This window comes from Nycticebus coucang, chromosome 1, assembly GCF_027406575.1.
Source record: "Nycticebus coucang isolate mNycCou1 chromosome 1, mNycCou1.pri, whole genome shotgun sequence".
NCBI classification, from domain to species: Eukaryota; Metazoa; Chordata; class Mammalia; order Primates; family Lorisidae; genus Nycticebus; species Nycticebus coucang.
In genome coordinates this window covers 41,930,036-41,956,369 of record NC_069780.1, presented here as the reverse complement: position 1 = coordinate 41,956,369, position 26,334 = coordinate 41,930,036, and the positions used below count along the sequence as shown (strand labels likewise).

Genomic DNA, 26,334 nt, shown 5'->3' with positions numbered 1-26,334 from the left:
GCGTACTGCCAGCATATGGAGAAGTGAACCCGCCGAGGCACCACAGGAGCAACTGGCAGGAAATAGCCCCTTAATTATTTGAGATAGACGATAATGTGTTCACACCACTACAGAGTCTACAAATTATGCAGAAGTTAAGAAGAAGGAGAACAGCTATGCCCTGAAACATCTAGTGATTTGTAGCTATTCCAACTGGTACATCTTTCTGCCTTGTGAACTTTAATCTACCTTTAAGAATTTCTGCTTTCAAATTTGTAAACACAAACTTGCTATTTTAAAATAGTAGCTAAGAAGGATGCTGTAGAGCTAATATTTCTGGATTTCACTTTTGATAGTACACAACATCAGCCCAAATGGACAGTATTTTCTTTTTGTTCCTTATCAGTCTACTTATTTCATCTCACCCTTTGTCTAAAATGGGTCATTAGAAAAAATAACAGTTTGGGCTGTTTTCATATTCAAAGTATATAGAATATCTTCTATGTAGAATCTTATAACCCATCAACTAGAAATGGGTATACACGCACGAATATAAAAATTTTCAGCTTATTTCATGTTCAGGGTACGGCAAGGAAAAAAATCTCAGATTAATCAATGGTCTTTCTCTGCCTTCAGGTATATGGACTTTTTCCCTACACCATCCAACATTACAAGTGACTTTCTATTTGAAAAGAGTGCTAATTACTTCCATTCAGAAGAGGCTCCCAAGAGAGCTGCATCTTTGGTTCCCAAAGCCAAGATCATCACCATCCTCATTGACCCCTCAGACAGGGCATACTCTTGGTACCAGGTAAGAGCAGCAAAACCTACTGCTGAAAGCATTTGGTGGTAGCTTGAATATAGGCAATGACAGATTATCAAAACGGAGCCCCAAAATATTGCATAGTAAAATATAAAAACATGTACTCCACATATATGCCCCCCCCATTTTGAGAAATTAAAGCTGAATATTGAACTCATATTAAGTTGGGCAAAGACTTTCAAGCATAAAATGGTAGGGAAAAAAATCACACATCAAAGAAATACTAGATTGCCTAAACCATATGAACATTAGTTTAGGCAAAAATAAATTTTTATTAATTATTTTATTTTATTAAAAATAAAATTTTACCAATATTGGTAAAATATTGGTCTATCAAAAATTAGTAATTTATAAGTTAGCGTCTATGGCATCTTCAACAAGTACATGATAAATTGCTTAGTTCCCTTATTTTATAAAACATCCCTCCAAATGGGTAATAAATATAGTAGAAAACTGAGCAAAAGACACACCTGAACCATCACTCACACACACAATTCAACTGTTCAATAATTTATGTGAAAAATGATCAACTCATGTAAGAGTCTCCAAAATATAATTTTAAACGACACTCTTTTTTAACATCTTTTTTAAAATCACAAAAAAATGTGATTTATTTTCATGCTGGCTAGAGGGCGATGATAAAAATTCTCAAGCATTTCAGTAGAAGAATGAGTCTGAGACATTTTCTGAAAACTCATTTGGCTATGAAAAAGAAGGTGATAGTTAAAGAGAGGTAGCAGTCTGAGAAGAGAGAAAAAGAGCATGTGAAATCTTTGACAAGGGGTGGGATAAAGTTGACCATAGATATGGAAATTTGCCTACTGCAGTGATGGCCTGATTGAAGTTGGTCATCTTGAATTTATGACGATAACAGTGCATATATAGCACACTAAGTACATGTATATACAGGGTGGCCATAAATTTTGTGTGCGATTTAAAATAGTGTGCAATTTCAAATTGCATATGAACTTTATGGCCGCCCGGTGTAATGCCTATATAGAAATCAATGCCAAGGTACAGAAGACGAAAGGGGGATTTTTAAATGGTGTAGTAACATAAAAAGCAAATTTTATATCTTTTGTTCTTTTTATCTCTGAGTTTTTGAAATTTCTTCAATAAATACACACTACGGAAAACAAATACTGATGGATAGAAAATACCATTACAAATCGATTGCAAGTAGCTGGAAATCTATATGAAACATAATTTGGAGGAAGCAAGATTCACAAATTACCATCAGAATCCATCCGTCAGTATTTGCCACAAGATACAAGAAAATGTCTTACATCACAAGAACTCATATGTTTAATCATAATAAAGTTAATTTTTTAATTGTGTCCAAAGCATTAAGATGTGAAGTCTTAATTGAATGTTTCAGGACACAATTATAAGAGGGACTTTACCTAACAAATGCAATCAATGTAACCTGGTTCTCTGTATTCTCAATGAATCCTCAACAATAAAATTAAAAAAAAAAAAAAAGTTTTGAATTCAAATAGTTGGGGGAAATGCACATTTTTCTGGCAGAAATCATACTCACTCCTTAGAACAGATCTAAACGAAGCATTTACTTCCACATAGATGAAATCATTTAAATAAAAGAGAATCTTTATGATGTGGGTGTTTCTTTGTGCCTACTTCTTCAAATAAATTCATTGAACGTACACACAGGTTTGAACGGAATTATTTTTTCTGAGAAACCTTTTTATTGCTGTATTGCTAAGAGTACGGCCCCAAACTGCTCCACTTTTCAAAATAATGTGGCCTATGACTTAGCTAGTCCTGTCTATTCAGTAAATACCATAAATCCCAAGCTCAGCAGGTGTAATTCTATCCACACTTTTATAATGGACCTTATAGAAGAACGGTGCTGCTATTTTTCTCCATATAATATATGTCTTTGTGACTTCCTGGTCATATTTTGATGCAAATCTACTTGGTTGCAGGAATGTAAAGAAAAGTTGTGTCCAAACTGGTATAACTCAGTATAGAACACATTAAGTACAATTTCATATTATCACTGCTTAAAATAGAAATTTTACCATTACTGTATCAAGTATATAGATACTATATGTATCATTCTTTATTCAAATTATATAATTTCTACACGTTTGTTAATTAAATGAATTATAGGACTTCTATATACTCAGAATAATGCATATATTGTCAAAAAATACACTATCATGAGAGGGCTTCAAAAGCTTCTGCCACTTAAAAATTACTCCTTTAACCATTCACCACTTTTTACTCATCTTTCCTTTTCTGGTTATTTAATTTTCTTCAAGTTCTCTTTTAGATTTCTCACAACCTGTATTCCCACATACAACATCTACCTTCACTCGAACTTACATTAACCTTCTGTTAGTTTCCCTATGTGTTTGGTATTTTATTCCTTATTATCAAAATCTTTCTTACTCTCTTTAGCTCAAAAGATTCAGCCATTAAAGAAGATCTCTTCGTCTTTCAGTCAGAATTAATCACTTATCGGTCTGTCTGTCACAGCAAGTAACTTCTGGTCAAATACTCAACTTTATTACAATCTATGGATCCCTTGTGTCCCACATTAGACTTGATTTCTTTGAAGATAGTGATTATGTCTTACTTATATCTTTTTATCACCAGAATCTATCTTCTTTCTTTGTTTTAGAAATAAGCTTAATGAAGGCCTGTGAAGTTGTATTGACTGTTAAATTCATTTCTCACTGAGCTGGGCTCTCTCCTGCTTAACCAATGATGGTTTGGTATAAAGAGCTCTGTGGATTTGGAACTGAAAAGTAGAAGTGAACCAGTATTTGGGAATTAGCATGTTTAGATAAAACCCAAGCGAGAGCAAAAGGAAAGGATCTAGGGTAACATCAACTTGAAAAATGACACCTAAACAAACATTAAGAATAGACATCTGTTTTTTTTTTTTATCCATAACATCTGCCATGCAGGAGTGTTGGGGAAATGTCAGAATCTTCCTGAGTGGCTTTATGGAAACAGAACCAAGTAATATGTAAGCCTATTCTTTCCCATCTGGATAAATCTCTTTTCATCAGGCATGATTTGTCTGGTCTCTGACATCTTTTCACTTCTAATCAGACCGATGACGAAAATCCTCGCGCTCTGTCTCTGCTTTGCACTTAAACATTTTAGACATTTTAGAAGTAAAGTTAACCACAAGTCTATCTGCAAACCACTTGCGATATACTGAAGGCTTGTACTTTAACATACTTAAAAATAAACAAAGGATCAATGCCTATTTCAATAGATGAAAAAATTTACACAATTTTACAAAATATTTACGAAATGTTCTCTACATTTTGGCCACCTCCTTGTAAAGTTTTATAATGAATATTTTGAAAATGAAGGTACATTTGGCTACAATTTCCAATTTTTACCCTAGGTATAGAGAGTTTTGGGACATCTTATAATTTAGTTTTTATTATATTTCTCATTCTAAAATCAAGTAATCAATTTTTAATACTTTGTGAAATGAAGTCAACCCACCCATATATACAGACACATCAAACATACACACTCATACTTGCACACACACATATATTAAAAAAAAAAAAAAACCTGGGGGGGTTAGGGAGAGGAATGAGGGAAGGAGGGACTGTGGTCTGGAGCCATGGAGTGTGACACACCTCTTGGGGGCAGGACACTATTAATAGAAGGACTTCACCCAGGAAACACAAGCAGTATTACAGGATTCACTGCACCCTCACTGATTCCCTAACAATAAAATAAAATAATAAAATAAAAACTAACTTTACAACTGACTTTCTTGTTAAAGCATCAACGATCACATGAAGATCCAGCTGCCCTGAAGTTTACTTTCTATGAAGTTATCACAACAGGACATTGGGCCCCACCTGACTTAAAAACTTTGCAGAGACGATGCCTGGTACCTGGATGGTATGCAGTCCACATAGAAAGATGGCTGACTTACTTTGCTACTTCTCAGGTAATGTCCTGAAATTAACGTCTTCTGTTTATTATGTCACAATTATCTTCCACTGACAAACAGAAATGTGAATTATCATCGCCACAAATGACAATTATAATCAGAGATATTGATAAGTAATGAAGAAATGTGCGTTTTTACATTTTTAATTTCATCAGTACTATAAAATGTTAAAGGATTTTCAAATGTATTTCTGGAATCTTCTTTAGAACAGTAGCTGGTCTCAAAACGGTAAGTCCGGGGCGGTGCCTGTGGCTCAGTCGGTAAGGCGCCGGCCCCATATACCGAGGGTGGCAGGTTCAAACCCGGCCCCGGCTGAACTGCAAACCAAAAAATAGCCTGGCGTTGTGGCGGGCGCCTGTAGTCCCAGCTGCTCGGGAGGCTGAGGCAAGAGAATCGCTTAAGCCCAGGAGTTGGAGGTTGCTGTGAGCTGTGTGATGCCATGGCACTCTACCGAGGGCGATAAAGTGAGACTCTGTCTCTACAAAAAAAAAAAAAAACAAAACAAAAAAACGGTAAGTCCTCACACTAGAGACATCACATGATTTACAGGCAACAATTCTCAACTACTAGTAGAGCAACCAGTTCTGCAATTCCTTTGTGGACCACCATATGCAAATACCTGCATGTTGTCTGTCTTGTGGGACCCTTATCAGGAAACAAGGAGGTCATGCATTAGACTGAAAAAATTAGAAGTATTACAACACCCCCAAGAACATGAGATAGAACAAGAAATAAGAATTTGAAAAAAGCATCCTTTATCGTATTCTTTACATTCTGCATTCCCGCTCAGGGCATAATTGAAGCCCAGCAGGTGGCCTTTGGCATCGTAGACCTTTCTTTCAACATTCCTCAGGCAATTCTGATATTCTAGGAAAGGAAACCAATAAACAGAAAGGCAGGAACAAACTACCCAGGTCTTCCTTTGTAAGGAAGCTGAGTGATTTTCATCTGGATGACCACCATCTAAGCCCTTGTCTTCAGAGTTAGCTCATGGGAATTTGGTAGGCTGGAGCATTACTTGACTACACTACAAATGGAAAATTGTGTTTCTACTGAAGTAATAAATCAGTGAAGTGCCTATGTTTATTTCTGATTTACAATAAAGTAAGTTAAGGGCTATAACCTGATAACTCATAAGCAATTGTGCCTAAGGCAAACTTTATTGTTTATTGGGAAGGAGTAGGAATAGTAAATGTTTAAATGTATTCTAAGTAGTTCATATTTTCTTCCTTTTCACAATGACTTAATTAATTAATGCCATACCAGGTCAAGCGATACCGCTCAGTCTATTCTGTTTTGTATTTTGTAAAGTTGCTATTTTTGACTTTACAGTTGCTAATTATTGATGGACAGCAGCTGAGATCTGACCCAGCTACTGTGATGGATGAAGTTCAGAAGTTTCTGGGAGTTACACCTCATTATAATTACTCTGAAGCATTAACGTGAGTCTATTCTCATGCTTGAATTTGTTTCCATTATTTATCATCATAAATTATCACTGGTAGGTGTGTATACAACGTCATTAATACTAGCTATTAATTTATACATCATTATACTACTCAAAGCAGTAGAATGAATAGCCTCATTATTCATGTAGTGTCTCTTTCGAATACCAGGAATACTTTTTTATCTTGCAAAGTATATCTTATATTATTACAAATTCTCCTTTTTGTGAGCTTTATCCAATATCCGTTCAGTTAAGTAAAGATTTTACATGCCTACTTTGTGCAGAGAATGTCCTAGAAATTTATATTACAAAGATGTAAAAGATGTAGTCTCTTTTTACAAGTAATTTACTGGTCAGAAAGGAAATATTGGTGCCCATCATTCCCTCTGTGAAAATGAGCAATATGTAGAGCACAGTTGGGAAAGGTGTACATTCATGTTTTATTCTGAATGTATTAAATTATTCATAATGAAATATATTCTTGTGTTTGTTCCTGTTATCTATTGTTGCATGATAAACCACCTCAAAGCCTGCTAGCACACATAGTTTATTTGTTATGTTCATGAAATCTGTGGGCTGGGAATTAGACGAGACATAGCCAAGATGGCTTGTCTTTGCTCAGGAGACCTTGAGTCACTTCTAGGAAGACTTGACTATCTGGGCAGGACTCAGATGACTGGGACTGAGATCATCTGGAGGCTTCTTCACGCGCATCTCCGGCTTCTGTACCAAGACGGCTCAAACACAGAGATCAGTGAGATGAAGATGCTCCTTCCTGAGTGGGTTGACTTCCTCACTTTCCTGGATAAGTCCAGGAAGCATTTGATCCAAGAGAACCATAGCCTTCTCTGACCCAAACTTGCAAGCCACACAGCATTGCTGTGCTACATACACTCTGTTGGTTACAGTAGTCACAAAGCCTGTCTAAATTTAAGGAGAGAGAAATAAGTCTCCACCTTGTGATGTGTATTGTTCTGCAGAAGAGAATGTGGGATGGGAGATATTCTTGCAGTCATCTTGAGAAAATGAAATCGTATATTTGGATAATTAAAAATGAAGGAAAACATAAAGAGACAAAATAAGAAACAAAACCTCTAAGCAGACAAAATATATATTAAAAGGGCCTGTACCTTACTCAGAAAAGAGTCCCTTGAGAGATCTGATATACAGCCTATTGAATATTAGACAAAATTCTAACAACCTGGTTATATAATTTCCCAGTTCATAGCAGATTACAATTAACAAATAGACAATGAGTGTAATTGAGGGATATGAAAATCAGTAACAAGATTTGGTTGTTCCTCATCCACTAAAACAACCCTAATGAAGTTTTAACCTATGCTTAGAAATATAGTAGACAAAGCTTCTATAATAAGTTTCTTATTAATAGCTATTGATGTCATCCTATCTTCCCCTCTCTCAGCATTAGTTTAGGTAATGTTTCTATCCCATTAACTATAAATAGTTGTTAATAATTCGATAAACTTGAAAAGTCCTACTTCTGGAGAGATTACAAACAAGTACAAAATGTGCGGTTTTGAATATATCTCACATATTCCAAAAAATAATAACTGAAGTGACATTCACAAAATAAAAAAATCTCAAACGGCAATCAACTCATGCCCTAGAAGTTGTCTAACAGTTCTATGGAGAAATATTTTGCATCTTTTTTTTTTTTTTTTTGTAGAGACAGAGTCTCACTTTATGGCCCTTGGTAGAGTGCTGTGGCCTCACACAGCTCACAGCAACCTCCAACTCCTGGGCTTAAGCGATTCTCTTGCCTCAGCCTCCCAAGTAGCTGGGACTACAGGCGCCCGCCACACGCCCGGCTATTTTTTGGTTGCAGTTTGGCCGGGGCCGGGCCTGAACCCGCCACCCTCGGTATATGGGGACGGCGCCCTACCGACTGAGCCACAGGCGCCGCCCCAATATTTTGCATCTTAATATCACAATTTCATGCATACTAAAAAAAAAATCACAATTTCATGCATACTAAAAAAATCATAAAGTAATAAATGGATATAACTTAGGATAAATGTCCTCTGTTAGACTTAGGTATCTAAAGTTCCCAATATAATAAATTAAACCAGGATAGCAAAATAATGTGGATTCAAGGTTATGGCAACCCTATCTAAAAAATAATGACTTTTAATATTCTAAATCACTGTCCTGTCTCAAATTGCGTTAAGCTCTATCTCACAACAGCTGCTGTGGAGAGCGAGGAGAGCGCGCAGCCCATCCCGAGACCTCTGCACTACCTGAGAGCAAAGGAGATGCTCTTAGCGTGTGGACAGATATGTCTGCTTCCTTATCAGGGCTCTATTTTACCTTGACGCTGTTAAATATTCTCATCCCGAGGCAGAAAATGATGTTTTGGGGCACCATTAAGTCGACTTCCCCACCTCATTTTATACAGCATACTGAATTGTTTCTCCTCTTGGGAAATTAATGAAAACTACAGAAAGGGCTGTGATAAGCAAGGAACAGATTGAAAAGTCCAGCTGGAAATGGCTCTTTCTTCCTTTTATCCATTTACTACTGATACATTTCATTTTAATTGATAACATGTACTAGGACAACTTGGATTGCAAGGAGCAGGTCTCTAATAATAGATTGGGCAGGAAACTGGCAAGAAAACTTTTCTCTTCCCTTAAATGAATTCACATATATATGTGCAGAGGCAAATTGCAGGTGCACTGGTGTTATAGGAATAGGCCCAGGGCAACAAAGTATTCTGCAACTAATTAACTTTACATCCCAGTCAATTATGCTTCATCCTTCTAAAACATCTGCTGAGCAACAAAAATGCAAACCTTTCCGATGTTTTATGCATGTAGCAAGTCCCATAGCGATAAATTTAAAATTTCCCTTCTTATTTGGTTCATTCCTTCATTTTTCTCTATCTTGTTAGTCCTAAACAAAAATTCTTATATATTTGGCTTTAACCAAAATAATTAGGACACACATCCTTTCTTTTGTAACTCAGTGCGGCTAGGGCAACAAAACAACATAAGAATTTTCTTTAAGATTATAGCAACTTGGATTATCCTATGGGATTATCTGCCTTGAACCCAAGAAATAAGGAATTGTCTACACTTCCACATTACCTTTACATTTGTAATTTCCATTTTGAAAAATGTAAACATTTAAATGCTGTAAAAATATACAGTGTTTTTCTAAATTGCAAGGTTTAATTCATACTTATATTCAGGGAAGTATACATTTAGCCCTTTAATGTACCATCAAATGATTTTTTAAAAAACTGTTAATATATAAATCACATGCATAAGTAAATAAAATATCCTTAGGTTTTTTTATATGTGGACTATACTTTTGATGAGTAGTCCTTGACCTTTTCTGGACTCAGAGGTAAAACATGAAACTCAGTAATTTCAACGTAAAATTGGACTAAAGATCTATACACATTTTTTCATTACAACAGAATTATTTAAAATACATAGTATATAGTTCACTTCATCTCAATTAGTTGTTTCAAATTAAATGAATAAACATCTGTAGATAAGAATTCAATTAAATCATATCAATTGGCATATAAAAGTATGTTTTCTTTATCCAGTTTCTCTCACCGAAAATGCTATATATAATGCACATTCATTAAATGTTTTATCTGTTGTAGCTTTGATCCCCAGAAGGGTTTTTGGTGTCAACTACTGGAAGGAGGAAAGACCAAATGCCTTGGAAAAAGCAAAGGCCGAAAATACCCACCCATGGATCCAGAGGTAATACTGTCTTAATTTTTGAATTACTTTGGCCAAAATTTATGCATACACCTATTTCAGAATTAGTAATAATAAATGTGTTTCATTTTTCTGCTCTTTCTCTGCAATTAATAGTTTTATACATTTAGAAGATGAGAGAGGATAAAGGATTAATATATAGATCTTTGTAAATTTGTTTATATCCCTATAAATTATGTCCATTCAAATACTTAATGAAAAGTGGCTTTTTTCCAAATAATTAAAGCACTTACATAACTTTACTTTTATATACTTTTCTATACTCTAGTTAAGCTGGAGAGATTTGCCCTAATTAGATAAATATTTTAAAAACTATAAAGTATATCAATGGTTTTAATCTTATGTTTATCATTTATTTACATGTATTTTAGGAAAGCAAAATTTATAATTGGACATTTTCTCTGGGTATCACTTATCTCATACTATAACCCAATTCACATAGAATTGCCTCTTTGATAAAATCAGGGATGAACACTTTCCCTTGTTAGATAAACAAGTGAAATTCTTGTTTACTAAACAAGTGATTTTGGATAAAATATAAAATACATTATTATATATTTAAAACATATTTCGAATGCCTACACCATCCATGCATGGTACTGAGCTAAGCCATGGAGAGGATACCCGGATAAAATAGTTATGAAGCCAGGTGCATTACAGGACGAACAAATTAGTTATGGTCACTGATTTATAATAGGATGTGTGAAGCAATGACAAACGACACAAAGGCAGGAAAATATCTCAGGAGAAGTGAGGATGTGAGGAGAAATGCCTTGTGTGGTAGACTAAGCTGGGAAACCAGCCAGCTGCCAGCTCAACCAGGTATCATAAGCATCTGTTTCACGGCAGGATGGGCAAAAGGAGGATGCAAGTGATTGGCGTGTTACTATGGTAATAGAAGTACTAGAAGGTCCTTAGACTACACCTTTGAACTCAAGGATTTCAAAAGGGTTTCAGAAATCACTGCCAAGAAATCAATGTAATGTTCCACTACTACTGTAAACATCTTATCTCAAATTTGAAGTGTTTACAATCTGGTCTAAGGGAAGAAACATAACAAAATACCTGGTGAATGGTTGGAGATGAAATGGAGTTGTCTTAAATCCATTTCCACAGTATCCACAAGAGTTGCTAAGGGAGTTTTATGGAGAAAGAGACATTTGTGTTAAAATATTTGGGAAGGCTTAAGAGAAATGGGAGCATTCTGACCAGTTGGAAAACAATGTATGGGCCACTGCTACCTGTACAAACACAGGGATAAGTTCACCTCTGATTCTATCCAAGGAAGAGAACTATGTTAATTGGGGTATAATATGAGATAAGTGATACCCAGAGAGAAAGCCTAATTATACATTTTCTGTTTTCCAAAGATCTGTGAAAGCAAAAGATAAACATTAGACTCAAGCCACTGGTATATTTTGTAATTTTTTAAGCATTTGTCTAATAAGGGACAATCTGTCCAGCTTGACAAAGTATAAGAAGTATAAAAAAGATCAAGCTTCAGAAACCTGATCATATTTTGGAAGCAGAAAGCTCTTAATGATTTTTAAAAATTTATTTTGATCTTAAATAAATGTAAAAAATGTTTAGATAATGTCATAAGTTTTCTTATAACCATGAATTTCATCATTTGTGATTATTTATATTTACTTTTAATTTTTATCCTATGGACCATTTCAAAGGAAATGTACGTATGTATTTTTATGGACTTCACTTCTGTAAATTTTATTCCTCGTGAGGTTTCCGTCTTATTCGTCCTCAGTATCAGACTCCTGTCATCAATTTTTCTTTCTATGTAGACTTCAAAAATCCCGCACTAAATATGTGCTGTAATGGTCGATAAGGCATACAGCATATACCTGGACCTATTTTTCTTTTGCAGCTACATTTTTGCCAAATCTCTTTAAAATGTAAAAATAAGTGATACTTGAGAGAAAGTACAAAAAAGGATTTTGCAGACACCTATGTTGTAATAGAATTCCTTAAGGAATGTAAATGACATAATCTTGTTTGATGAACTAATAGAACTAATAGCTTCTTTCAATGACTCTTTCTCTGTTTGCTTTCCAGTCCAGAACTTTCCTCTCTAATTACTACCGAGAACATAACGTGGAACTGTCCAAACTGCTACATAGACTTGGGCAGCCTCTGCCGTCCTGGTTAAGACAGGAGCTGCAAAAAGTGAGATAGCACTGGGAACAAGACCAAGGCTCTCGAGATATCTACGTTTACTATTAAATGGCAAAAAAAAAAAAAGGAGCCCCCACAACTTTTATTCCTTTAATTGCACTTGTAGTTGTCAACAGAGAACTGAGTGAATAAATTTCCTTCAATCTTTTTCATAAAATGAAAACTGTTACATATGCACGCATTGGCAATTACTAGCATCAACCTCTGTGTAAGCTTTTGGGAAATAATTGGGGTTTTGCAGCATTATCTACTTTCTAGTGTGGAGAGTATAACACAACCTAGTCCCTCTGTGAACCATAAGGTTTCAGAAACTCTATGTGTGATTAGTGACCCACATTACCGACAAGTAACCAATTAAAATTTTAAGGAAAGTATGAAGACTGAGGTATCTGTAAATGAGGTTAGTAGTAATCCAGTATCTGAAATAAGGGCTAACATTCTCCCTTGTGCACTTAAAAACAATTTGGTTTTTATTATGAAAAGAAATTATATAATCCCGTACTCTTATTTTGAAATAATTATTATTTATTATTAATTTAACCCACACATATTTTCTTCTGTGTTACTCCTCTTTATAGATGTACTTAACTTGCTAAAGAAGTTGTAAAGTTATAGCCTCCTATGGTTTTTTGTTCGTTTTTTTCTTATAAGAGGGGTCTATTTGAAGATTTCCATGTTAGCCGATTTTACTATTTTATCTGACAGAATAGGGCACTCTCGGGGAATTCGGCATTCGAATTCTAACAAAATCTGTGAGAGTTTTAGGAAAAACCTAAGAGTGTGAGTCTGCATAACACCCTCTGTGTAAGGCCATCTGTAAGTGGGTCTGGAATCTTACCATACTATTAATCTAGGTATTTCCACCTTGAAAATATTGCAGAATTGATATATTTTTCACTATTGTAGTAGAAAAAAACTTTGTTGATAAAATACAAAATGAAAACACTTAGATGTGTTTGCAGATACAGTGAGACATTGTACTTTCTATGTAGTATAGGGCAACATTTTTAAAGCATGGGTTTTTCATATATGCCAGTATATCTACCATTGTCGCAGATTAAGTTTTTAATGGATATTTTAAAAAATATATAATATAAAAATTTTCTCTGCAAACATCACCAAGTCTCTAACCTAAACCCATTCTCTCAGCCACAGCACCCAATATTAATTTTTAGAGAAGTGATGTTCGTTCTGTTTTATTGGGAGGTTATTATCATGCTACTTGGATTTTTATCTCATTTGTCAATGAGGATATAATAAGAGTTAGATGAACTTTTTAGTGATACATGAAGGTAAAATTTCAACAGAACTGTAAATCAAACTGACATTGGTAACATTATTTATCCTCCAGAATAATTTTTTATAGACTGTTAGATAATACTACTTTTTTTCTATAATTTGACGTATTATCCTTGCAATAATTCAATCGCAAATTGGAGATTTGTGCTTTTGTTGTTGTTTTAATCAAGCAAATCAAATAGGGCATTACAATTAATATTTTTACACATTTTACTACAGAATCCAACATTGAATTTGTATTTAAGTAAGATTGTTTGTTTTCAAAAATCCAACATTGCATTTATATTTAAGTAAGAATTTTGTTTGTTTTGTTGTTTTCTCAGCATACCAAAATGCTCTTGATCCTTTTAAAAATGATAAGATTTGTCTTGCACATGACAATGTAAATCACGATTACTCTTATTGATTCTCTATAAACTATGAAACTCAAATTCATTTTTTTTATTTCAAAGTATTTCAGGGGTGCAGATCATTTTTGTTACAAACATTGCTTTTGTAATGCTTAAGTCAGGGTTGTAAGTGTGCCTGACACCCAGATAGTTTTCATTATACCCATTACACAGATTTTTGACCCTCCCGCCTGCCCCTTCCCTTCTGGCTGATTTTCACTTAACTTTACTTCCCTCGGTATACACATGTGCTCATCCTAGTTCCAATTTCATAGTGAGTGCATGTGATGTTTGCTTTTCCATTCTTTAAATACTTCACTTAGGATTAAGGTCTCCAGTTCAATCCAAATTTCTGCAAAAGGCATTAAGACTCAAATTCTTAACTTTGTTTTGACTTAGGTGAACATGTACTTGGAAAGCATTTCATTAAGTACACTCAAATCACAGTAATTGTGTATTTAGAACTCTAACATTTGATTGATTTGTTCTTTACTTTCTTTCAGTTTATATTCTAATTCTTCCTTTTTTAAAATATAGATTAACTTTTTTAAATGGGAAAAAGTAACATTTATAAGGTGAAGGGAAATGGTTATCATATCATGGGAAATTTAAGTAGCTCAAGCTTCTCTAATATATCACCAGGTGTATAAAACTGTGACTCATTTTCTTCATTTTCTCATTTTTTTTCTAAATAATATATACAGTATTAGTTCCCTGTCTACAGTTTGGGGAAATAACTGTGTATCAGTTCCCTGTCTACAGTTATTTACTCAAACTTGATTAGTCTTTGCTCTGGTTATTTTAGTCAGTGCCTATATTTTCCTTATTAAGTTTGATAATGAAGATAATAAAATAACTTTTAATTTTATAATTCATCTTCATCTTACCTTAAACTACTTCGGGACTCTGGGCTGTGAGAAAATTATAATAAATCAAGAAAATTTTACATTTTAAGAATATCTTGCTTTTCCCATTTTTTTCTTTCTTTTTGTTTTTTTGTTTTTTTGAGACAGAGTCTCAAGTTGTCACCCTGGGTAGAGTGCCACGGAGTCATAGCTCACAGCAACTTCCAACTCTTGAGCTCAAGCGATCCTCTTGCCTCAGTTTTTCTATTTTAGTAGAGAAGGAACCTCACTTTTTGCTTAGGCTGGTCTCAAACTCGTGAGCTCAAGCTATCCACCCACCTTGGCCTCCCAGAGTGCTAGGATAATAGGTGTGAGCCACTGAGCCTGCTGCTTTTCCCAATTTTTTTATCCACTACATACTTCAGAAGTAGTAACTCAAGATTTATCATTTTTTTTAATTTTAAATAAATTATATATCTATGGTCTTGAATGATATACTTTTTTAACAGTCATGAATTTAATTTGAATTATTCACATGAATACAGTAAAGTGATTACAGTACAGTTGGTGAAATGGAAAAAAGCTAAGTTTAGGCAGTTCTCTTAGAATCAAAAGAAATTTGTCCATCTGAGACATCACAATCTGGAAGTAAAGTAATTAAATAGAGTAGCAAATTCTTCTTCCAAGTAATATGCCAAACTACATTTCAGTGGTATCAATTCAATAACCAGTATGAACAAAGGGGCAGTGAGGCATGCCACAATAAAAAAGGCACAATAAAAAAGGCACAATAAAAAAGGCATGGTGAGTCATAAAGCAAATAAAGTATTTAAATAACTATTTCTGAAAAGAATATCGTGTTGCCATAAAATAATAACTACCTTAGAATCGTATAGGCCCTTTTCACCATCTTGAGTGACATACATATTTTAAATTTTAAAGAACTTTTAAAACTGTTAAGGAAGCTAACTTTTTGTAACCTTTCCTTCTTTTCATTATTCTAGTTGCCTAAGTCACAGATAAAATTGTTGATAACCATACATTGATAAAGGCAGAAACAATATTTGATTGTAAAACTTCATAAAATATAAATGTTTGTCAAGTATCAGAACTTAAAAATTATTTTACAGAACTCATCCAAAACCAAATTTTGTTTGTGTTTAATAATGGCACGAATTAAATAAGCAAAAAGAAAGAGTATCAGTGAGAAAAAAATTATACCGTTTTCATTATTATTTTCTAAAAAAAGAAAAATAGTTTTCAGTCCAAGAGGAGATTTTATTTCCCTCCATTTTAACAAACCCATCTGACATTTACCCTATGTGATTTTTTTTGTTCTTCTCTCTTATTTTTTAATGTGGTATAATGTGATACATTTATCATGAGCATATCATGAGTGCTGATTTGTTTCTAACTACAGACAAACACAAAGAAGTCACAGCAGAATAAGATCTTCAAATCTGTTTCTCTTGTCTAGAAAACATATTAATTATTTATTTGATGGCGGTACCTCAAAAATAATACTGCCTATGATTTCAAAAATAAATCTAGTAGTCCTACAAATAGGATTTTCTCTCAACCATAGGAACACGGCTTAAACATATATACATATATATGTGTGTGTGTCTATATATATATACCTGTAATGTGTGTACATAGCTATCTATATACACATGCATTCAATATATGTGTATAGATGCAAATTACATGCCTAAATGTGGTATCTGAGAATCTTCAGCTAGTTTTTGATCACACAAATTATATTTTTGTGTGTCAGCCAGTCAAATAAGTGGGGAAAGCAGAGAACTCCATATTTACTGAAACTGTTAAAATAACAAGTAGTACATGTATAATATATTATTGATTGGTTCTCACCTCTGTAGAATAAATACTACTGCTGGTATGGCCAATAGAGTCATGTTGTTTCTCCTCTAAAAGCCCAAATTTTAATTGGTAGTTGATTCTTTGTCTTTGCTTTTCTTCACTGTATACTTCTCCCCTGAATTCCAAACTTACACATATAATAAGTATGACTGGAAGATTATGAGAATGGGCTTTGGAGAGTCACGTTTTCATCTAAGTTCTACCTCTCTCTAGCTGTATGGCCTTGGACAATTTACGAAACCTCCCCAAGCCACAGTTTTTTTTCCTGTAATTTAGAGACAATAAAATCATTACTCATGGAGTTTTTATAGGCATTAAATGAGAATATGCTTAAATAATTTAGTACAATGCTGATGTGCTGGAATACGGTAATTTCAAAAAATTGTATAATATTGAACACTTTTCATTTGTCATACACAAATGTTTTTTCTACTCCCTTCAATAATAAAATATGTATATCTCAAACATAATTATACTTGGTCAAAATGGGAAATTATCTTCCTTATCACTATTCAAAAGTGAATTGGGACTGTTTTCTGCTGATGTTCTGAGGATCACCAGTCACAACGAGGTGCTGCCATCTCATTTAATTCTATTGGTGTCTCTCTGTCACCTTCCTCCTACCTGCTCCTTTCTCAGGTTGTTCAGTTAAGTAGGATTCTTGTACCTTCCCTTTGCATCTCGCTCTTAAATTTTTTTCAACTTACTAGATCATCTATCAAGAATATGAGATCTAGAGCTAAAATTTCCTCACATCAAAAAAAATCAGAAAACTTAGTGGAGGATATATCAATATAGCATATGGAGCCATATAGATAATGGAGGCAAATATAAAGAATCAGTGCTATCAATTTAATGATACTTGAAAATTATAACATTTCTCTAAAGAAATTTTCTCTAAATTCTCTCCAGGTAGTCTTCTCCACGAGAATTCCAATTTCAACTTTTCCTACTGAGATCATCCCACAAATAAAAACAATTATATTTATATAATGTGTTTTCTATCTTATCAATTAACATCAACATTGTTTTCTGGATTTTTTTAATTACAAATACACAGTATTTTAGGCCTGAAATAAGAAGTTTATATAAGTAATTAGATTCCATTCAAGAAACTTCACTGCTTTTCATGTGTCTAAAGTCTTACAATCACCAAAGACTCCCACATAGTATATATATAATAAAAAGTTCATTGAGCTGTATTGAAAAATGTGATGAGAAGGATAATTTATGTAATTATTTGGTTTATTTTAATATGTAGGACCAACCTTTTTATTTTGCTGTAATTCTAGCTGTAGAATTTTTTTTTCATAACTTTAGATGTCAGAGCTAAATGTCTCCCAAACCTGTACCTTCAGCACCAAACTTACTTAAAGAACTCCAGACCTATTACCCACCTTATACTGTTTCTCATCTCTCAATATCTGCCTGACAACTCAAATGAGAACTTCCAAAATCAAACTTTTCCACATTCCAGGTAAAGTTTCTGATTCTCCTCAATCCTCTTTTCTTTATAATGACCATACCCAACCAGACCAATCTTTTAGTCCTTCTTGGAATCTTTCTCTTCCACATGCCCAAGTTACTATGGATCTTTTCCTGACTATCTTTTACTAAACCAGAATTGCCCATGAGAAATATAATATGAGTCACAAATGGAAACTACATATATAATTTTAAGTTTTCTAGTAACCGTTTTATATAAGACTAACAAAAATTACTAAATGTAGAATATAAATGTCTTAACACAATAACTAAGAAAATGCCAGGAAGGGAATGTTAACCAGTGTGATGAAAATATGTCAAATGGTATATAAAACCAGTGTATGGTGCCCCAAGATTGCATTAATGTACACAGATATTGTTTAATAAATAAAAAATTAATTTTAATATTTTATTTAATATATTGTATCCAAAATTTTGTATCAACATACAATGAATATAAAAATTACATTGGCATAGTTATATTCTTATGTCTATGTTAAGTCTTAAAAATATAGTTTATATTTTACCCTTACAGCTCACAATTTGGACTTGTGACACTTCAAGTGTTCCATAGACACATATGGCTAGAAACTACTATATTGGACTTTTCAGCTTTAACCTCATTTCCCAGATGTGCTTATTTCTATCGCTTCTGTACACCTCATTGGTCAGAGAGGGATTCCCACTCTAGGTTATAAGAGATAGCCACAGGCCACAACAGTTGACACGGAGCAGATGAGATCGACACGAGTTTTTTAGTTAACTCTGCTCACAGTCGAGGGAGGAGGACATCACATACCATAAAGGTCCACAAGGAAGTTCCGCTTGGGGACAGAGTGAATGACCAGGGGCTGTAGGAGACAAGCTTTGTGGTACCGAGAGAGAGGTGACTCCTAGTTCTCACGAAATGGTTTGATTGGACTGTTTGGATACTCTCGCAGGTTGGCGAGGAATTAAAACATTACTACTTTGGGATAAGCAGAAATTGTACTTGGTGCATTTGATCAAGATGATGTTTGGCTAGAAAACCTTACCAGAGGAACAGAGTGGGAGAGGAACTTGCACTTGGGCCTTTCAAGATCCTTCCGATTTTACCAGATGTCAAGGCAGTGCATAATAATACTAAGCCTAAGGCATAATATGAAGCCTTCATTTTAGGTTTCGCATCACACTTGTCACCACTGCTTGCCACAGAATCTCATTAATCTCTCCTACTGTCACATTCTTTGAACTGAAGTTTTTATTTCTTTCTAAATAATACACCATATTGCTGACAGGATGGTCTGCAGAGCTTGTAACTAGAACTAGGCCATAATTCGCCTAAAAGTGTCCAAATGCTCCCTCAGTTTAAATGTTTACAAACTTCGTAATATATTTTGCACATTCTTTATGATCTGAGGTTTCGCATACCACACGATTCTTTTTTCATAACCTTTTAAATTCTAACAACAAACCGTTTTCAATTCTCCACTTACCTTGTGATTTCTGGAGCTCCAGGCCTTTGTGTGCGCTGCTGCCCAAAACATTCTTTGTCCTTTCCTTAACCAGGTTTCTGTATGATGCCTAACAAAACGCCACTTTGGACCTCAAGCAAGTTAGCTATGAAAGTTAATTTCCTTTATCTGTCCAATTTCTTTATATCTAAAACACAGAAAGATTAAGCCTCTCAACTTTACAAGAGTTGACAGGGATCTTCAGCGTTAAGTAGTTTTAGAACTCTCGTTCCCTTGGCCTTAGGCTACAAATATCTGGGTATTAGCGATAACGTATTTAAACTACAATCTTAGCAGATGATTTAATATTCTTAACTTACACGATTCTTGCACTGGATTAGACTGTAATTTTTATATGCTTGTCTACATGCGAAACTGGAAATTAGCAAAAAGAATGGTGTGTTTTTGTTCTTGTATCACTCATGCACAACATGCTGTCTGGCACAAAGTAAGTGAAGTAATTGTTAAATGAATGTAAATATGATCTATTTTAGTAAACTAGTGGGAAATTAAAATTCGATTTGTAAACATGAAACTTACAAAGTCATTCTCTCATTCACAGGACCAAGGTGCACATTTTCAAAGATGATTTAGTTTAGGGGTATTGACTATTCTCTGTAAGAGTCCTTGTGTATGTACATCAATGCCACTTATTCTGGTTTAATGAGATCATGCTGTCATTTAGCCAAACAGACAAATTTAAGCATCCCCAAACACATTAAGAATTGGGCTGCATACTGTTTCTCTTTCATATTGGTTTAAAGATCTCACAATATTGCTTTCCACAAATAAATTTGCTCATAATCAGAACAAAGCTAAGAGCTGGATGCCTACAATGCAATTAGTGCGATGAAAGTGCATGGCTCAGAATTTAAAAGAATTCAACATGTTGAAGGGAATAAGAGACCACTGCCTTGGTATTTGATCACAAAGGCTCTTGAGTTTTAGATTTTTTTCTACTGGCAAAGAGAATAACGCTAATTGTTTAATGACATGCTTAAAATGTCTGAGTAAACACTGCAAAGAAAAAAGATACATAAAATTGTTATGTCAAAACCCTTTGATACTTTCTCATTTGAATTCAATTGCAATTAGAATATCTCCACCTGGGCGGTGCCTGTGGCTCAAGGAGTAGGGTGCTGGTGCCATATGCCAGAGGTGGTGGGTTCAAACCCAGCCCCCGCCAAAAATCACAAAACAAACAAACAAAAAAAAAAAAACAGAATATCGCCACCTAATCAGAATATAATAGTAAACAAAGATTTTTTTTTTTTTTTTTTTTTATAGAGACAGAGTTTCACTTTATTGCCCTTGGTAGAGTGCCGTGGCAAACACAGTTCACAGCAACCTCCAACTCCTGCCTCAGCCTCCCAAGTAGCTGGGACTACAGGCGCCCGCCATAACGCCCGGCTATTTTTTTTTTGTTGTTGTTGCAGTTTGGCCGGGGCCGGATTTGAACCCGCCACCCTCAGTATATGGGGCCAGTGCCCTGCTCACCGAGCCACAGGTGCCACCCGATTTTTTTTTTTTTAAGATAGTATGAATTAAGACTTCACTCTTATTTCTTTAAATTTTACAAGTCTTTCAGAAATCTGAATGATATACCAGGAATAAAACACTAGCAGCAGGGTAAGAATATAGACTAGATAAGAAAAACCAGGAACCAAAAGGCAAGAATACAGGAGAATCATGATTGCACTTCTTTTACTACCAAGAGCCATTTCCAGATCACAAGTGTTGGTTAAGAGAGTAAAATCACCATAGTTGTACAGTTGTCAACAAATGTTTTCAGGAAAAGCAGAAGGAAACTTCAACTACTCCTGACCCAGAGTAAGACATATCATTTTGGTGCATGGACCAGGTCACACAGACATACAAATCAGAGACTGTCAGGAGAGGAGCTATTAGGTTGAGTACATTTTCGTTTTTTTCCCCCCTATTTTGTTTGCTAATTAACATAATTTACAAGTCACAGATAGAGAACTATGCAATAGAGTATGTTGATGGCAATGGGCCTATAGTAATCCAGTAAGCATTTGAGGTTCAGAACGAACAGACTTTGGTTTGTCTAGGACACCTGAACTAAGCTCCCTTCCCTCCACGGGACACAGAGCGAAGCTTAGGTATAGAGGTCCTCTGTGTACCTCCAGGAAGCGTCTGAACTCTAAACTCCCAGGTCCAGACCAATTCTAATTCTCTCTTGCATATTCCCAAGTATTGCCTGGCAATCACATGGTTTCTACATGTGCAGATGCCTTTATCCTTTTTGTAAACTTAAGCATACATGAGCCTATTTAATATAATTATCTTGAAAAGGTTAATAATATTCTCCATAAATGAGACTCTGAGGATACTTGGATTTCTTTTCTGTGACATGTCAAAACTAAAAAGAAAAATGGCAATAAATTTAGATAACAAGAAGTTATGATGTAGGTGACACATATATAAGAGGGACAAATTCCAACCAACCCACTCCCCAGTAACCTTCAGTCAATATGTATGAGACAAGCCTTTAGCAGTTTTTATGCTATTCTCTGAAAATGAACCAACTTGGAACAACCTCTTGTGATGTCCATGGCAAGGTCTATCAGGCTATTTAAAATGCTTTAAATGGCTTGGCACCTGTGGCTCAAGCAGCTAAGGCACCAGCCACATACACCTGAGCTGGCGGATTCGAATTCAGTCCGAGCCCGCCAAACAACAATGATAGCTGCAACCAAAAAACAACTGGGCGTTGTGGCAGGCGCCTGTAGTCCCAGTTACTTGGGAAGCAGAGACAGGAGACTCGCTTGAGCCCAAGAGTTTGAGGTTGCTGTGAGTGGTAATGCCACAGCACTCTACAAAGGGCAACAGCTTTAGGCTCTGTCTCAAAAATAAATAAATAAATAAATAAATAAAAATCAAATGCTTTAAATGACCTCTGGAGCCAGAGTGACAGTTCAAATTCTGACATTACTGCTTACTAACCCTATGGTATTTCTTGGGTGCATTGCTTATCCTCATTGTGTTACAATTTCCTCATCTTTACGTGGCAAATAATAATAGCACCTACCCCTCATGGCTATAGTGAGGCTTATATGAGTTAAAATACCTGAAAGCACTTAACAGTAGCTGGTATGCAGTGATCACTATAAGAGCGTTTGCTATAATTATTTACTTTTGCATTTCTACTTATAGATACATAATGCACATTAAAACAATATGTTTCAAAAGTGTTGGCCTTGTATAAAATTAAACATAGTTAAAAATCTAAGACTACGTCGGTAAGGTGGTTATAGGCAATAGCAAGGCAATAACAAGATGATCATCTGCTATTTATATGTTAATTCCTATCTTGTCAACTATTGTTATGTGATTGATCAAACTGTGGATTTCTTCAAAGTTTTGTTTCATCCTGTGTAAAGACTAAGGATAAGAACCTAAAACTAGAGCACTTGTAAATGAAAGCAAAGTTTAAGATGAATGAATAAAGAAGTTATAATAAAAAATTAAACTTTTCTTATTAAATTCTAGTCCCTGTAAAGGACAGAACATGAGAAAACAAAGCAGATCACCATATTTATCATCAACATTAGCATTAACCTAGGTAGATGCCATTACTGAGGAGTAATGGAACAGAAAAAAGGTTCTAGAGAAGTAGAAATTAGAAAATATCCACTTAACTTTTGAAAGTAAGCTAAAAAAAAAGTGTACTTTGTAAACCGTAGACATTGAACTTAACAATCTTACTCACAGGCAAGATTCTAAGATTCTGGAATAAGAGTGTTTGAAATTTCTGGGATTTATTCCACAGAAAACTGATTCTCAAGACATTAATGGGAAACTTGTGTAGAAAAAAAAAGATCCTATATTCAAGAAGTATTACCAAAAGTGGAGCTAAATGACCAGACATCTCTACTCTTTATAGATTAAAATATAAAAATAGGCTCAGCACCCATAGCACAGTGGCTATGGCACAAGCCATGTATACTGAAGGTGGTGGATTCAAACCCGGCCCAGGCCAACTAAACAACTGCAACCAAAGAACAGCTGGGCATTGTAGTGGGCGCCTATAGTCCCAGCTACTTGGGAGGCTGAGGCAAGAGAATGTCTTAAGCTCAAGAGCGAAACTTGGTAAATGTGGAGTGTAAATGTTTTGGCACAGTGACTGAGATAACGCCGGAAAGGCTGTGTTGACCACTGTGATAAAAATGTGTCAAATGGTTTGTGAAGTGAGTGTATGATGCCCCATAATCATATCATTGTATACAGTTATGATTTAATAAAAAAATTAAAAAAAAAATAAAAATAAAATAAAAAAAAAAAAAAGAGTTTGAAGTTGCTGTGAGCTGTGACACCATAGCACTCCCCTAAGGCCGACATAGTGAAACTCTGTCTCAAAAAACAAAAATAAAAAACATATAAATATATATATTTATATATTTATTCATTTTATGAATGTCCATGAGCATGAAATACATAACATACAACATTTCCATAAATTATTCGAACACATTTTTTGGTTTACACAACATCCTTCAAGATTAGAATTTCTTAGAATACAGATCAGAAACATAATTTAAGAAATAGCATATAGTCATCTTAAAAAAGAGGATTCACCTCATTATTTACTTTTAAATGCTAGAATCCTATTTCAGAAAAATACAATAAGTCATGGAGACTAAGTCATAACAATTGCTATAGAGCTGGTCAGGCATGGAGAGTCACTGTTCCATCTCCCCAGAAAACCCTAGTCCTTAAATTGAGGTGAGATACCATGTCAATATTTCTCTTGTGATTCGGATGCTGATAGTCTCAGAGGTTTAGAAGAATTCAGATACATCTAGATATAAGTAAAGCACCTGTCTAGATTTCAGCAGTCTTATGGCAACATTTCTCCTGATATCTTGAAAAATAAGAGAAATATGAACCACCAAATAATAAAGATGAAAAAAATCAGCAACGTGCTGAAAAAGCAGACTCAAAGAGTGTGAAAGAATGTATCCCTAACAAAGAAAATTTGAGTGGTTCACTCTTCAGTTTTGTCCAATAAAAGTTTTATAAAAATATTGAGATGAAGATAGAAATCAGAGGTCCCAATATGGTCATCTGTGGAGAACCATAGCCAGTAGGGTGTTCAAATTCATTGCATTGTCTTTAGAAAAGGCTAGAGGTGGGTAACATATGTTCTTTCCCATTGTCTAGGATGCACTTCCTACTATTTTCCTAGAGATGTTTAGCTCTCTAGATGCTGAAGGATGTAGAGTTAATGGGCCCTGATCTGGAATTTATTATTAAGAAAATAATATATGGATAAAATTGAAGGCATGTAAATACCAAAGCAATGTTGAAATCTGGAATCATTATGATTAAATTTACCTTAGGTCCAAAAAATCCAGTCAAGTACAGTTGTGTCAGTAAATATTTTTTAAGCTAATGTGCTATAAAAGGTAAATTTTGTTTGTTTGTTTTATTTTTTTAATTTTTATTAAATCATAGCTGTGTACATTAATATGATCATGGGGCACCATACAGTTGGTTCATAGATCGTTTGACACATTTTCATCACACCAATTAACATAGCCTTCCTGGCATTTTCTTAGTTATTTTGCTAAGACCTTTACATTCCACATTTACTAGGATTCACATATACCCTTGTAAGATGCACCGCAGGTGTAATCCCATTAATCCCCCTCCCTCCATCTACCTCCCCACTCCCTCCCCTCCCTTTCCCCCTTCTCCCTATTCTTTTTTTTTTTTGTAGAGACAGAGTCTCACTTTATGGCCCTCGATAGAGTGCCATGGCCTCACACAGCTCACAGCAACCTCCAACTCCTGGGCTTAGGCGATTCTCTTGCCTCAGCCTCCCGAGTAGCTGGGACTACAGGCGCCTGCCACAAAGCCCGACTATTTTTTTTTTTTTTTTTTTTTTGGTTGCAGTTTGGCCGGGGCTGAGTTTGAACCCGCCACCCTCGGTATATGGGGCCGGTGCCTTACTGACTGAACCACAGGCGCCGCCCCCTTCTCCCTATTCTTAGGTTGTAACTGGGTTATAGCTTTCATGTGAAGGTCCTACATTAGTTTCACAATAAGGGTGAGTACGTTGGGTACTTTTTCTTCCATTCTTGAGACACTTTACTATATTCTGCTAAAAGGTGAATTTTGAAAGTTACATTGTAACACAATCAAAGTTTATTTTGTATTCACATAGAACCTGAGCAGTGAGAAAGGGGCATGAGCAAGGACGGAGATTTTGCTGCAGGTTGTTATTCAGAAACCCAGGCTTCTCTGGGTTCTGTGTCGTCAGATACAAACATAGCTTCCAACATCACTCTAGGCTCTGGATATCCATCCAGCAAGACAGGGAAAATGAGGATCAGAATTGTTTAGGAGGATATTATGGACCTCAGAATGGTGTGTAACACTCTAGCACAGGTCACATTGGCCAGAATTTGGACATAAAGGCAGACTTTAGAGACAAGAGGTGGATATGATGAAAGGAAAGGGAAACAGGTCTGGCAAATCTTGCCTTCTAGTCACCAAATATCCATTGCATTCTTCTTCCTTCACACAGAACGAATTCACCCAAGGAAGACAATGCAAAGTCCTATCTGTTCACTTCCTTCAGCTCAGCATGGAAAAGCTCTGTCAGCCTCTGCATCAGGTATACATGTGGCTCTCTGTGGTCTGGCAATCCATGTACAAGTCATCTTCCCTCATCACAGATAGATGTGCAATGGTGAGCCAACCACAGACATGATAACCACAGCAAACATTCTCAGTTAGAAATAGGAAGAATGGGGAACAC

The 26,334-nt window shown here is 35.1% G+C and overlaps 1 protein-coding gene across 1 annotated transcript in view; it reads left to right on the top strand.

Annotated features, from left to right (window-relative positions):
* LOC128588339 (bifunctional heparan sulfate N-deacetylase/N-sulfotransferase 4) overlaps positions 1–12,201 on the top strand; it is a 295,881-nt gene extending 283,680 nt beyond the window's left edge. Inside the window, exons 10-14 of the mRNA XM_053595091.1 lie at positions 616–790; positions 4,584–4,754; positions 6,090–6,199; positions 9,842–9,944; positions 12,033–12,201. Of these exons, the coding sequence (XP_053451066.1) occupies positions 616–790; positions 4,584–4,754; positions 6,090–6,199; positions 9,842–9,944; positions 12,033–12,152 (679 nt within the window). The 3' untranslated portion in view covers positions 12,153–12,201. The remainder of the gene's footprint in view (positions 1–615; positions 791–4,583; positions 4,755–6,089; positions 6,200–9,841; positions 9,945–12,032) is intronic.
* The last annotated feature ends 14,133 nt before the right edge of the window (positions 12,202–26,334 follow it).